General features: G+C 39.5%; 1 protein-coding gene across 8 annotated transcripts in view; it reads right to left on the reverse strand.

Moving 5' to 3' along the window:
• Positions 1 to 1,422: 1,422 nt before the first annotated feature.
• Positions 1,423 to 15,665, reverse strand: part of LOC103697805 (protein DA1-related 1-like) — a 52,069-nt gene continuing 37,826 nt past the window's right edge. For all 8 annotated transcript variants that reach the window (XM_088711633.2, XM_088711632.2, XM_088711631.2 and 5 more), the window contains one exon: positions 1,423 to 1,958. In XM_088711633.2, coding sequence (XP_088567759.1) covers positions 1,642 to 1,958 — 317 coding nt within the window. In that variant the 3' untranslated portion in view covers positions 1,423 to 1,641. The remainder of the gene's footprint in view (positions 1,959 to 15,665) is intronic.

The following is a 15,665-nucleotide window of genomic DNA, read 5'->3' on the forward strand; positions in this document are numbered from 1 at the left end:
TTGCAACTTATTTTCTTTTATCAAGTATTTAATTTTGCTGCATAGTTCTGAACTTTCAAAAAATCCAGTTCACCCCCCTCCCTCTTAGGTTGCATAGCTCGAGAACAAGTAGTATAAGAGCATAATACTTAGCCACTTATTGACCTAACCGCCAATGGTTACTTTTGTTGGTACCTCTATCCTTGAGGGTCAGTCTATGAATAGATCTCCTTTATTTAATAGAACCAACTACTTTTTTTGGAAAGCTCGTATGTGCATCTTTATTCGAGCACTAGACTACGATTGCCATGGTTAATGGTCGTCACATACCCACAAAAGTAATTTATGGTATGTCTCTTCCCAAACCCGAAAGAAAATTGGATAAATTTGACAAGATGTCACATTTACATGGAATGTTCTATATTGTTCATTATATGCCAATGAATTTAATTGCAATTTAATTTGTTTATCTACAAAAGAAATCTGAAATAGGCTGAAAGTAAATCATAAAGGTACTGTGTTATTGAAAATAGAGTCTAGTGAGTCTATTTCTGAAATATTTATCAAATTTATAAATATTATAAATGATCTTCAAAGTCTTGGTAAATCATATATTAAAAGTGATTTAGTGAGAAAGATTCTCAGGTCAATACCAAGAACGTGGGAGGTCAAATTCATTGCCATTCAAAAAGCAAAAGATCTCAATGCCCTTCCTCTAGAAAAACTGTAAAACAGAACATGGAAGAGGATGAAACAAAGAAAAGAACTATCGCTCTCAAGTCAACAAGGTTAACACCGAACACTTTAAATCTTTTGTGTTTGCATTGCTTGATCTATTTGCCTTTACTTTCAGTTCATTTACTTATTAATCATTTGCTACAACTTATTTTTTTTAATCAAGCATTTAATTCTATTGCATAATTAGTTAAAGTTATTGAAAAATCCAAAATCACCCCCCTCTTGGGCTGCATAACTGGGCAACACATACTAATCTTTTTCCTAGGACGATCTTGTACACTTGTCCAAAGCTCTCCACCTCACAAAGAAAAAACACATATCCAAGTTACTCAGAAGGCAGTACTTTCGAATGTTCTACTGATAGCAGGCATATGATGAAAAAATAGCCGACATTTGTTCTGTTGCTTCCTTCAAGATAAAAATTTCTCAGTCCAGCCATGCCGTATAGTTTTGCAGGCATAGGATACAATCGACAGGCATATAGATGCTGTAAACTTGATAAAACCAGGCTGCTGACTTCATGTTGATTGTTTGCACCTGTTTCGTGACTCATCTGCCAATTTTTCCAGGCTGTCTTAACCCATGCAGGCTTAGATCCTGGATCAAGCTCAGGAACAATCATAACCTAACAGGATATCCCCTACAAAAAATCACATAATGCGTAGTATATCACAATCATGAGTCGCAAGCATCCAGGGCATCATGTCCATAACGCACAAAAAAACTGTATTGAAAACTTTGCAAAACAAAACGTGGATTAGTTATTCGGCTTATTCAAAGAGACTGATTAAGGGAGTGCACCTTACAGGTATGGAAACTGTAGTTTTCTATGCAGATGACTAAAGGACATAATTTCTTTATAAATTTCATCGTTAGTCTGAACAACAAATTGTGTAACAATCAAAGATAACATGGCGACCGTATTCAGCATGGAAAGCTCCCTGTCAACTGGATATGGTCAAGCGTACGTCTAAGGCCATACTGAAGAACTGCCTGGTTGCCAGCTCTGAAACCATCTCCATATGCTGATGAAGTATCTGATTCAATCTGGTGCTTAAAGAAGTCCCCCAGTTTCCTCTCGAATTGAGATCTGGAGCCCTTCTTTGAGGATGTAGATGCTGAAGAGGCTGAGGTCGATGCAATGTTACTGCCTGACCCTGACATGATCTCTGAATCCAGCCACATATGTGCCAGAACCTGGCAGATACCTTCTTCAACTTCTTGACTAAGGGTGGGATATCCTGTAACATGGTCAGGGTTGAACGAGCTCAGATGACTATCACATTGAAAACACAATCAGTACACATGAAATGACACAAGAAGAAAAATGCACAGCCTAGTGATGTGAACTGATGGGATTCAGAATGCAAGGGCTTGTCACCTTTTAGTTTTAAAATACCGGAAAGACGGGAAAACAAGGCCCATTTGGTACTGCTTATTTCTGTTTTTGTGTTCAAAAACCCAAGAAGAAAATGAACGACACTGGACAACATGTATGATGAAACCCTTATGCTTTTTAAATTGTAAGATCTTCGCAGCTATTGGTAGCCAGGATTCATTGCTTTCAAAGAAGAGCAAAAATAAAAGCGAAGAATCTCGAAAGTTTTATGCAAATGCTACCTTCAATTTTGGCGTGTTTATCCAATTTTGGCTTTCAACTTGTTTTGCAGTGAATGTCTCAATCTATACACATATTCTTGTCGAGAAGTTAAGCTAAAAACTTTAAACCTATTAAATATTAATCGTGATCATTTAAATATATCATCAAAACATAATCCTGACAATGCTCTACAATGACAATAAGTTACAACACAACCAAAATGATACATTATACAATCAAATTAGATATTAGGGTCATCAGTGGTAAATTGATAAACTTAAAATTCCTATGCTAGTATATTCCTGATAAAACCCAGTCGGGCCCACTTGATAAGTTTGATTCCTGGACCAACTCTGATTGACCCATGGCCTATTAAGACCAGGCATGCAACCTGGTCAAATTGAAGCGTAAATGCAGCATGAGAAACCATTAAAATCTGTTATTCTTATGATGCTTCAGTAAGCCTAGTTTAGATAATAATATCACGAGAACTCCCAATCTCATAAAGCAAATCTGCAAACAGTTAATTGGCGATCCAGGTAAGAAGTTTTCTTTGAATATGAATTCCATTAAATGAGGAGACTCAAAGCAACCAAACAAGTAATTTTGAAGCAAAGAACAGAGGCCTCAATTTAGGTCTCACAAAAGTCCAGCAGTGCCAGAAGATCGCTACGAGCATAACAGGCAAGTCCCATGCTTGTCTTTAAAATGTAATAAAGTCTCCGTAAGCAACAGGCAATCCAGATTGATAGAAAGTACCATCAAAGTTAAGCTTGACCCACTAACTCAAAGAGTGAAAGTGAACTATCAGAATGTGTTTGCAAGCCTATCTCTATGCATCTAACCTCCTCATACGAGGAGGCATAAATGGAAGAGTCATTTGCAATCCAAGTTATAAGTGATGAATTAGTAGATCAAATGGTCAGCATAGATTACCTTCTTTCAGTCAATACACCCTCAATTTATTTCTACAGGCTTTTTATCTAAGAGGACCACCGACCAATCCATTCTTCCACTATCAGTGGACAAAATTCTGAATATTCCACAACATGCACTAAACAGAAGAAAACAGATAGATCAGAGTGATTGCACAAGTATACGAGCCACTAGGAAGAAGGGAGAGATGTTATGTCCGCCCGTTGTTCAAAAATTTCACTTAGATCTTAGAATTGACCACTTAAACTGATTTTCATTTTGAATCATATCAGAAGTATTCATACACCCAGTCACCACCGTCCAACAGAAGATGTCCACTCTAGGTAAGAGCAATCTCATCTTTTATTTAACATAGATAGCATGGTTTGCCGTACCACTCCAAAATACTCGGTTCAGCGTACTGTCCTGAAACACCTAGTTCTGGGCATCTTAAACCAAGGACTACCGAACCCGGCTGAACCGCCCGGTTCGGGTAGCGCCGAACCAATCCGATGTGAAACCGAGTTGGTTCGCCTGTTATATTCGGTTCCGGCCCCGTACCAGCCGGAACCTATATAGAACCGGTCAGAACCAGTCACTTACCGACCGGAACCAGCCGGTAAGTGCCCGAACCAGCCAGAACCAGCTGGTAAATGCCTGAAACGGCTGGAATTAGTTGGTTCGGTGCAAACTCGATGCGAACCCACCGGTTTGCACCGAGTCAACCCGGTTCCAAACATTCTGGCACTGTAGCACTTTGCCTGAGGCTTTTTAAAAAGCATCACGTCACCTGTTGGAAAGGCTGAAGTGCATTCAGGGAGAACTAGAGCTCAAGTATACAAATCTGATTTATAGTGCTTTCGTTAATGATGAGGATGACCTATGATCGGCTGGCTTGTGGGCCAGCAGCAAGATCCGGAGCTTAATGAGCGAGGATCGCCTCCACGATCATTTTCGTAGCCAACGAGACTAGGGTCGATGCAGGGCAATAGGCTGAGCGCAATATTTCATGCATTCTTCCAGCTGATCAGCCATAGCCATAAGGGAGCCAATCACCACATGATTCCTTATTCGAGACATCCTCTCAGAGATATGATCGAGAGATGCTTAAACGCAGTATACTACTTGGTCGACTCGGTCAGAAGGGCGACATACATCCTCTCGGCATAGAGAAGGGCACGAAGGATAAGAAGGCAGCTGCCCAGCATACCAAAAGAGAAGAACAAAAGGCATCTGCAGCCGCAATGGAGAGTGTTGAAATGTCAGTACACTCAAATTCAAAGACCAAGAGTAGCAGCGATGACAGTTCTGGTGGTTATGGATCTGTTAGTCAAAGAAGAGTGGAGGACAAGAGACCACTGTTTATGAGACAGCCACAGGGTGGTCTTCAATTCATCAGTGTCTCAATTTACGCATACCACACAGGATAGAGACCACAATACACGATCTGGTAGAGTCCGCGAGGATACGATTGCATTAGAAGACGGACTCCTTAAGATCATTTAGGAGGACACGATGTAGCTGCAAATGACTTCGCACGTAGAGTAGAATACATAGATGTATCAGGTTTTGAGTCGTATACTGAATGCTATTATCCGTAGCCACAGGTAGCCTAATGACCCATATGGATACGAATATGGATAAGGTGCGTCTGAGGTATCGTTCAGTAGCTACTATCCTATGCAGCCCGGAGTATCTTACGGATCGAATTTTGCTAGCGACATTCAGATGGCCCCTTCCACAACCGTATTATCAGCCAGAGGACACCTCTCAGAGCCAGAGCTTCAACGAGGATCCGAGTGCTTATAACTCGGTGCACATTTCTTAGAGGATTAATATAAAAGACTATAACGCCGCTTAGTTAGAGGGGTAGGCTAATGTGCCTCCTGATTATGCTGATGATCTGGATATCTACGAGAGGCATCGCCACTCGACCCGATTTTAGATATCGGTATGTATGATGGACTTTAAATGTATGTAATTGATTGTATTATTTTTTTAATTTTTATGTCGCTACTTAATTTGAGAATATTTTATGATGTTCACTTTACGATTTGTATCATTTTAAAATAATAAGACGCTGTTGGGAATTGTATCCTAAATGTCAATCGTCAGCATGTTGATGATTAAATGAATTGACAAATCAATAAAGTATTTTTTGACATTATTCATCATTTTACATCTTCAAATGAACTCTTATATGATAAAGTCCTTAGGACTTATTAATGATAAAGGAGGATTTATCTTCGAGTCCTTAAACTAGTTCGCGACCAAATGATATGTTGTTATAAGGACGACAGCATTATCAAGATTAGGTCGTTGTGTGACATATACGTTGGTTGTCCTCTTAACCAAGGAGTGTGGAGACACTGGTATGCCACACAGGTGAAGTGTAGGAGTACATTTCACTGAACGTGGTCAATTCCGAAACACTCTACTGTCAAGAGATGTTCCGAGTGGATATGGGTATAAGTTTGGCCCTCTGATCTGAGACCGCAACTTGTGACTAGCAAGCAACTCATTGTACTTTGGTACCGGACTACCTAGATTTCTAATTCAGTGACGGAAGGTCACTGGGTGCAGTCAAGTACTTGCGTAGTCAGTTGTGAGTCGAGATGGAATTGACCCCTCCTGGAAACAGGAGATAATGTCTTGTGATTAATTTAGCAAAACCTTGGCCAGGGTAATCCCAGTGAGGAGTCACGGGATATCTAAAGTTAATTACATAATGGATGTACTAATTATAGGGTTGACAGTGAGCTCTAAGTCATCCTGGCATTAGGAGTCAAAGGGATTGAATTATACAGTAACCATAGTTCAGGGTTTCAGAATATTTGCTTCGCATATATTCGGCCTATCTGGACGTCGGGTACCATTGCTAGATGGTCACATTGATTAGTGTAGGAAGTCGTTCCTATACTACCGGCTTAGGTTCGATCCTATGAGGTCACACGCATAGAAGATTCCTGATTGATCAAGAAGGCTGATGAATGATTAAGAATCATTCAGGGGTAATTTGGTCAATTCGATTGGCAAATTATCTCATAAAATAATTAAAGTAATTATCGGAGGATTAATTAATAATTAGATTGCTAATGAACTCAATTGGATTGAGTAATTAGACTAAGGATGAGCCAAATTGAATTAGATTCAATTCTGGGCTCAATCAGGATTTTTGACCTGATTGGATTAGGTCTGAATCAAGAGGACTTACGTTGACCAAATTAAATTAGATTAAATTTGTGCTTAATTAGGGATTGACCTAATTGGATTAGGATCAACCCATGGTAATTGGATCATTCTAATTGTTAGGATTTAATTAAATTAAATGGGTTTGATCTGAAACTGTTCGGATCTTGAAATCCACTTGTCACATATTCATGCATGGCGCCATAAATTGATTTTTAATATGATTAAAAATTAATTTAATTTATTTAATGGTGCCATGGGACACTTGGCAACATCAGAGACCTCTTTCATCATTAGATGGGTCGAAATGGAGAGATAAATTCATGAAAAGAATTGGATAAGATCAAATTCTCTCTCTTCATGACATATATCATCTTTATCTTTATCTCACTTCTAATTAAGGTTGAATTTCGAATTTAATCATCACAAAATCACCACGTGACCCTCTAATCTGTTTGGGGGCATGGGAATTTTGAAATTGAAAGAGGGAAGTGGCAACATGATGAATGGTTTAGATTAAATCAAGCTTCATCATGTAATGGCACATGAACTTGAATTTTGAATTCAAAATTCAAAACCCCACAAAATCCTCCACAAATATGGGATGGTTGGCATGAAGTTAGGTAGGAGAGCAACATTAAAAGGACCTCCATCAGCTGGTGGTCGAATTCAAGGAAAAAAGAGAGAAAAAGAAGAAGAAAAAAGGGAAAAGAAAAGAGAGGAACCCTAGTTCATGCATGGAAAAATTCTGCATTCAATCTAGCTGACTTCTTCCTCCTCTAAGTCCATTGCGCCATTAGTGTTAGGAGTCCCTGATAAGAGTCTTTAGATCAGATCTAAGTCCTCTTCAATCCCTCCAAACTTTTTCTCCAAATTCTTCCAAGAAGGCGGTTCAAAAGTTGATAGCGTTGGGAAGATCAAATTTCAGCCTCAAGAAATTCTGCGCAAGCTAGCACTTCCACAGGATTGGATCTCTTCAAGAACTTCGCGTGTACTTCTCGTAGAGGCCATTCGTGTGCGTGGCAGTGAAGTCAAGGATCAGATCCACAACTTTCATCCATCATTTATTATGGTATCAAGATCTAGGTCCGGTTTTCCGAGGTTTTACCCTCTTTTGGGGCTCCTCACGGAGATATCTCCAAAATCCATTCAATGGATATTCGGAGATTAATTGGAATAGAGTTTTTAAGTTTCAGATCTGATAGTTAATCATGTATGAAAGTTTTAGCATAATTGTTTAAACGATTCCGGCATAATATTATGTGTTCTTAAGGTGCTGATTTCTAGATTTGATCTTGTAAGCATGCATGAATTAAATTATTTGATTCAATTTTTCCGCTGCATTTTTGAAACTTAAAAAGAACTACGTATGGCTTGATCCCCCTTATGAAGGGGTACGTAGGCAACCCGATCAGGTTCAGCCATGGTTTTCCAAAAAAAAAAAATCAGCATGCTTAACACCGAAGAACCTAGGATTCACTTTCAGATGCATCATCAAGGTTAAACTGGGATAATAGAAATATTCGAAAACATCAAAACAACATCAGAAAAAAATCAAATTAGACCTAAATTCATTAAAAAAGTTCAAAAAAAGTGATTACGGACTAATTTTTTTAAAAACATCCAAAAAAAATAGCATGTCGGTCCGTGAATCGGCACACTCTACCAGTACCAGTTCGTTATGGTATGAACCGATACTGAACCAATCCAGGCACCGACCGGCACGGGTCTTGGAACCAGTTCGGCGGACCTTGTCTCAAACTGTACCGAAGGAAACCAGGATGGTTTCCCCTTGGTTCGAAATAATGCCTGAACTGGTGGCGAACCACTCCAAACCAAGCGTTTCGGAGTGGTACTGAGGCGAACCAGGAGGTACATCATGGTTCGGCCTGATCCACCAAATACCCTCACTCTCGTGTGAATAAAAGAGATAAGAGGCTGAGAAGGCCTCTTGAGCCTTCTAAACCCCTCACCTATTTAAAAAAAAAAGTGAAAAATTGCTAGAGGCCAGATTTCACCAGATGTAAGCCAGATTCAAGATAAAAATAGGTAATGACCCTCTCCTATGTCTTTCTCATTTTTTCATTTTGAGGCTAAAACTAGTAAGAAAATGAGAAAATAAGAGATCATGCCAAAATTTGACATTGGCATAATTTCATGATATGTTGTAGGCCTATGGATGATCTACGCAATGTCACTAAAATCATAATTTTCATTAACTTGATAATTTTTTAAGTAAAAAATAGATTTTTGAATAAAAATTAATAAAAATAAAAATTAATCAAAAATATTGTAAAATTAGTAGGATATTTAGGAATGTGCATGCCACTCTCTATCAAAATTTGGTGCCAATTTATTTAAATTTGGGCATGATCATGTACGCAGAATTATAGGCCCAAATTTGAATAAGTTGGAAAAATACGTAGCCTTTTGTACATACCCATGGGATGAAAAAAAATATATGTAACATCTTTAGTAGGATGCCACGTTGTCAACTCAAGCTAATTTTCAAAACATTGTCTATCTAAAGTTATTTTTAAATCAAAAATTATTTAAAAATATTTAAATAAAACAAAAAATTAGTACTATGTATAGATAACTCAAAAGTATTTTCTAGAGTAGAAAACGATTTTTTTGCATTATAGAAAAATTCACTAATTTTTAAATAATTAAATAAATAATAATAATGTAGGATAAAAAATATATCTAGCATTTGTGGCAGGTTCTATATTATTCTGAATTAAAATAACTATTTTTTGTATTCTAAATAAACATAGATTTATTATATAAAAATCAGTTAAAGATATTTCATGAAGTCTTAAAATATTAAAAATTTGTATATATATGATGATGTAGAAGTATTTCTTGGATTAATTTGGTTTTTTTAATTACAATATAATTTCACTAATTTTTAAATAATTAATTAGGTAATTAGCAATTGATGTAAAATTGTTTGATGTGTTTGGTAAACTTACAGGAGTAGATCCAACAAGAAAGAACCCAGGGCATAATATTTATTAGGATTATAAGGTCATGCTCTTAGTCCAGCACCACTGGAGATGCAAATGGGGCGACATAGAGCTCAAGGAAGAAGAGGTAACCAGGTTGAAACAGTATCTAGCTGGTGGTAATCCCAACACGTACATGCTGAAAATGCTTGCAGAAAATCTGCTAGCTAATGAATAAATACTTCGCTAATTTCAACAACCAAAAAGAAAGCAGCCAAAAAGATGGTAGAGGTGGAGTGCAAGGCAACAGAGCCTCCATTTAACCACTCCAAAAATCTGAAGGGCTATAAAGAGTCCGTACTGAATGACGATGGTGCAACCTATAATCGACTACCACAGGTGTAGACTGATTTCATAATAGTAAATTATGGTATGATTGATTAGACACTTCAGCAAATGCTCTTTATCCCAAGAGATCATCATAGAGGTATGTGAACACAAAACAGAATATGATAGATATCTTATTAATGAAGCCTAATCAATAAAATATAACTAGTGCAGCAAGCTGAAAATAACAACAGAACAATAAAAAAAATACTGACAGTAAACTCGGATTCCAAGAATGTGATAGATGGCAACGATGGTAATGATGATGGGTAGAGATAATGATTGATGGATGAAGAAATGAGAGCTGGGTAAAAGATGGTGATAGAACTAGTCGGATAATTACCTCTGCGAGTTTGGTCCCTCCAATCCAATGAGAATCTTCAGGCCGTGCTCCACCAAAGCATCGAGATGAAGGATGACGGGGTTGAGAAAGTGGCTTCAAGAAGAAATAGGTCAAGAAGCAGGATGAAAGTGGAAGAAAAAAAATTTCTCCGGACTTCGCCCATGGTAGTACTCACCTTTTTAGGTTTTTTTTTCTTTTTCCTCTTTTTTTTCAATGGTTGTTGTCCTTTCTTTTCATAGGCCCAAAAACAGTTGTAACAATCTTTCTAAAAATCCTCCAAAATGATTCCTATAACTTCTGCACTAATCCTTATCCAACTTCCCCAACAGCCCTTATCTTTCCCCCACTCGTCCCTATCTTCCGTCCAACCGTCCATTACTGTTCCGTGAACAGTAACTTGGGCCGGATTACTGTTCATGTGAGCAGTGTTTTTTTTTGCTATTTTCTGCAGATTTTTATATATTTTTGCAGATTTATGTTGTATTTTTTTTCTTTTCTAACTTCCTTTCCCCCTTCTTCCATACATTCAATATGCACAATTCTATCTCCAAGACTATCATCCATCCTCCTCCGTTCCTAGAGATGAGTGATAGTCGTGGACATTAAAGGTAGGCCAAGGCTCAGACAATTAAGTGTGGTGGTTTGGGATTGGGTTAAGCTTTCTATCACACCTAAGTGGACCCCTTTTGCTTGGCAGTCCTAGTACATAACTCGACTGAAAATCCAAACCTAAACATAGCTTTGGATGGAAAATACAGAAACAACAAAAAACATAAACTATGTACAAAATAGAGCCCTGAGATTACATTAGTTCCCTCCAATTGGAAAGAAATCGATTTCTGACGAGTAGGCCTCCTGTATCCACTACAACAAATCAGGTCTCTGGCGCCTCAACTCATCCTTGCTGATTCATGAACTGTCTGAAATAGGTCTCCCTTGTCAACGTACAAAGAATCTGCGGTACTGCCCATGCCTAGTGTCTACTGCTCACACGTCAAGGATATCCTCAATGCCCCCATGGAAACTGGACTCTGAGCTGGTGTTGGGCAGATCTGGAACTACAAGCGCCTCTGGTGGATCTCCATGAAATTGGTAAAGGTCAGCAACGTTGAAAATTGAGGAAGTCTGGACGTTATCTAGAAAATCTAATAAATAGGCATTCTCCCCCAACTTTCGACGTATGTAGAATGGACCATACTTTCGCGAACTGAGCTTGATGTAACTGTCCAATAGAAATCTCTCCCCTAAAATAGGCCATCATCAGATTGCCCTCTGCAAAGTGAACCTTCCTGCGATGACAGTCAGCATCATTCTTATACTTGGCACTGGAGTCAATCAAGCACTAACGGATTTTTCGTTGGATGTGACGGACTTGCTTAATATTATCCTCTGCTTCGGCACTTATCCGACCATGATAGGGAATAGAAGCACGATCAAGTATGTATGGAATAGAAAAATCATGATGATTTCAAATGGAGACTTACAAGTAGTACGATTTATAGAACTGTTGTATGCAAATTCAGTCTGTGCTAAAACCAAATCCCACTGAGTAGGACGCTCACAAACCAAACATTTAAGCATGTTACCGAGTGTACGGTTCATTACCTCTGTCTGACCATCTGTTTGGGGGTGATAAGCACTGCTGAAGTTTAGTTTTGTTCCTAATTTGCTCCAAATTTTTTTCCAAAAATAACTAGTGAATTTTATCCCTATCAGATGTGAATGATCTTGAAATACCATGCAATCTAACACTTTTTTTTTAAAAATAAATTTGCTATATGAGATGCATCAGATATTTTTCTACATCGAATGAAATGTGCCATTTTTGAAAATCGGTCTACCACAACAAAAATTGAATCAACCTTCCTAGCAGTCATGGGTTGTCCTATAATGAAGTCCATGGTGACATCCTCCCCAGGGCCACTAGGGATAGGCAACGAGGTTTTCAAGCCTATATTATGGACCTTTTTCTTTTCCTGCTGACAATGTTAACATTTTCGCACGTATCTAATGACATCGTCTCTCATCTTAGGCCATAAATACCTCTCAACTAGAAGTCCTAAAGTGCGACTTTATCCATCATGAGCAGCTAACCCTCTATGAAATTTCTGAATCAAAGTCTCACGAATTTCATCTCTACATATGCACAAGCGTGATCCTCTAAACAGGAATCCGTCTTGAATGTGAAAGCTAATAGGAGGATCTGACCCAGTGTTGGCCATACCGCGAGTCGGCTCGAGGTCTCAGGTGAGACGGCTCGAGCAACCAGAAGGCGGTCCCTGAGCGGCATGTCCTGCCCCTGCCAGCAGTGTTTGTGATTCGGTGGGTTATACCAAGGTTGGTCCCTGAACCCATGGATTGGTGAGCCCAGCATCCGACCCATGCGCTGCCTCGGGTGCGCGCCTTCACTAATACCTGCGGGTTTTGGTGTAATGGTAGCGCTTGATCTTGACAATTGGTATTAGAGCCAGAGATCATGAGTTCGAATCCCAGGCTTTGCGCTCGGGGGGGGGGGAGGAATGTTGGCCATACCGCGAGTCGGCTCGAGGTCTCAGGTGAGACGGCTCGAGTGGCCAGTAGGCAGTCCCTGAGCGGCATGTCCTGCCCCTGCCAGCGGTGTCTGTGATTCGGTGGGTTATACCAAGGTTGGTCCCTGAACCCATGGATTGGTGCGCCCAGCAGCTGACCCCTGCCTCGAGTGCGGTTTAAGAAAATATAGTTGCACCTTCACTAATACCTGCGGGTTTTGGTGTAATGGTAGCGCTTGATCCTGACACCCAGTCGTCTAACACAACTCTCAAATCTCACCAAAATATGGGTCAGTAGCATACTTATCCTTCATGCCATCAAAGTCTACAACCTACGCCCTCAAAGTGGCTAACAAATAAACTTGATGACTCAAGGCATCTGCCACATTGTTAGTGGTTCCAGACTAGTGGAACGTGTACTCTTGCAGGAAAGCAGACCACTTAGTATGTCTTCTATTCAGATTCCTCTATGAATTCAAATATTTCAAAGCCTCGTGGTCAGAGTTGAGTACAAACTCCCGTTGAATGAGATAATGCCTCCAATAGCGCAAAGCCTGAATGACTGCATAAAATTCTACGTCATGCGTAGAATAGCGTGAACGAGTGTCATTCAGTTTTTCGCTAAAGTAAGCCACATGACATCCTTCCTGACTTAGGACAGCTCCTATGCCTACATGTGAGGCATCACAATCCACCTCGAAGACCTTATCACTCTTAGGTGCAAGCCACGACTCAATGGCCTTTACCTTGTCAGTGTCAACCTTTATACCCTTTGATCACACAATGTAACCCAGAAAAATCAGATTGTCAGTAAAAGAGACATTTCTTCAGATTTGCATACAATTTGTGGTCTCAAAATGTCTGCAATACTAGCCTCAAATGATCTAAGTGAGACCCAGGGCTAGGACTATATATCAAGATACCGTCAAAGTACACCACTACGAACTTTCCTATGAATGGTCTAAGTACTTGGTTCATGGTTCGCATGAATGTACTTGGGGCATTGGATAGCCCAAATGTTATGACCAACCACTCATATAATCCTTTGTTTTGAAGGCAGTCTTCCATTCATCTCCTAGGCATATCCTAATCTGATGGTACCCACTCTTGAGATCAACTTTGGAGAAAATTTTTGCGTCGTTCAATATATCAAGCATGTCATCAAGTCTAGAAATCGAGAATCTATATTTGACTATAATCTTGTTAATGGGATGGCTATCAACACACATTCTCCATGACCCATCTTTCTTTGGAGTGAGCAAAGCAGGTACAACACATGGACTCATGCTCTCACGAATGAAACTCTTTCGTAAGAGTTCGGTCACCTACTTGTTCAGCTCCTCGTACTCAATCGGACTCATCCTATAATGAAGTGTAGCAAACTTGCACCCAGGACTAGATTAATGCAATGCTGAATGTCCCTCAAGGGTGGAAAGCCATCTAAAATATCCTCAAAAATCAGGTCCTTCAATTCAGACAATAAAGGTTGGACCGCCTTTGGAATCTCCACTTCCTCCTGGATCTGTTTTTCTACCAGAACACACTACCGAGTCCTCTTTCAGTTCAGCCTTGAAAGATTTTGAATTTAGAATCAGGGCCCTTTGAGTAGGTTCTTTGCCTCTTTCTTTCACAGAATTTTTCGTGTTATACCCATACAATTTCTTTTGTGGATAGAGTGTGATATTTATTTTATTTTTCACAAAGGAATATGTATTCTTTTTTTCGTCATGTTGGGTCTTTCTATCATACCGCCAAGGCCTACCCAACCACACGTGGCACACCTCCATAGGCATAACGTCACAACATACCTGATCTTGGTATCGTTATCCAATGGAAAACTCTACTAGACACCTATGGGTGACCGAAACCTCAACTCCCTCCTTAAACCAAGATACCTTATATGGTTTATGAATCTTTTGTGTAGGTATCTTTAGTTTATCAACCATATGTTGAGACACGAAGTTTTCAGTATTGCCACTATCAATCAAGATAGAACATCTATATCCTCCTGCAGTACCTATAGTCAAGAAAATACTTCGCCTCAACCAATTATCCTGGACAGGTTGCTTAGGTGCGACCATGACACGGTGAATGACCCTGAGTGGGCCCACCTCATCACCTGTAATGTGGACATCGTCGTTCTCTGACTCATCCTCCTGTTCAAACTCACCCTCATTTGCCTCTAGATTGGGTTCATCTGAATCGTCCTGATGTCCTTGCTCAATCAGGTGTGACTAAGATTGAAATTTTCTCAGGAGACATTCAGAGGATTTATGACCGGATTGTCAGCACTTATAAAAAATGATAGTGGAATTAGCTGCTGGTGCCAGTACGCCTTTGCCCTTGTCCCATACTTGCTAGTATTGGGCTTTAGGGCAGTTGTGGTCTTTGTAAAGTTTTGAGAACTTATTGTGTTGTTTCCGAACTGACACTTTTCACGGGTAGTGGAGTTTCTGTTAGAGCCCCACTTTCAACCACTGGTTCGCTTTTATCGTGCTTTTACTCTCAGTGCATGACGATGGGCATTATCAATACTCAAGACATCGAACATCTCCACTTGGTCCAGAATGTCCTATCTCAAGCTATTGATATATCTACTAACAATATGGATGGGGTCCTCACTAAGACCGTTTCTTACTTGGAGCTCCTAGAACTCCCCAGTGTACTCATCCACGGTCCTAGCCTCTTGTTGGAGTTTTGGAATTTCAAGTAGAGATTTTGGCGATAATCCAATGGGACAAATCGCTTCCTCAACTTCTCCTTCATCTTACTCCAGGTACGGATCTTATCCTTATCTTTCTAAACTCCATTCCTGGAGTTGCTTCCACAAAATTAGTACATGTCCCTTTAACTTGAGGGTCACAAATTTGACCTCTTTATCCTCAGAAATTTTCTTTCAATCAAAATATTGGTCGATTTTGTCAACCTGATTAAAAAAAGCATCTGGTTCGAAATGCCCCTCAAAATTCCCAATATCTATGTTAATGCCATCACCCAACGTCTAGCACGAGGGGGTTCTCTATGTGGTGGTCTCTCTC

The sequence above is a fragment of the Phoenix dactylifera genome, chromosome 15 (assembly GCF_051530095.1).
Source record: "Phoenix dactylifera cultivar Ajwa chromosome 15, Ajwa_hap1_PhDact_Kaust_v1.1, whole genome shotgun sequence".
Taxonomy (NCBI): domain Eukaryota; kingdom Viridiplantae; phylum Streptophyta; class Magnoliopsida; order Arecales; family Arecaceae; genus Phoenix; species Phoenix dactylifera.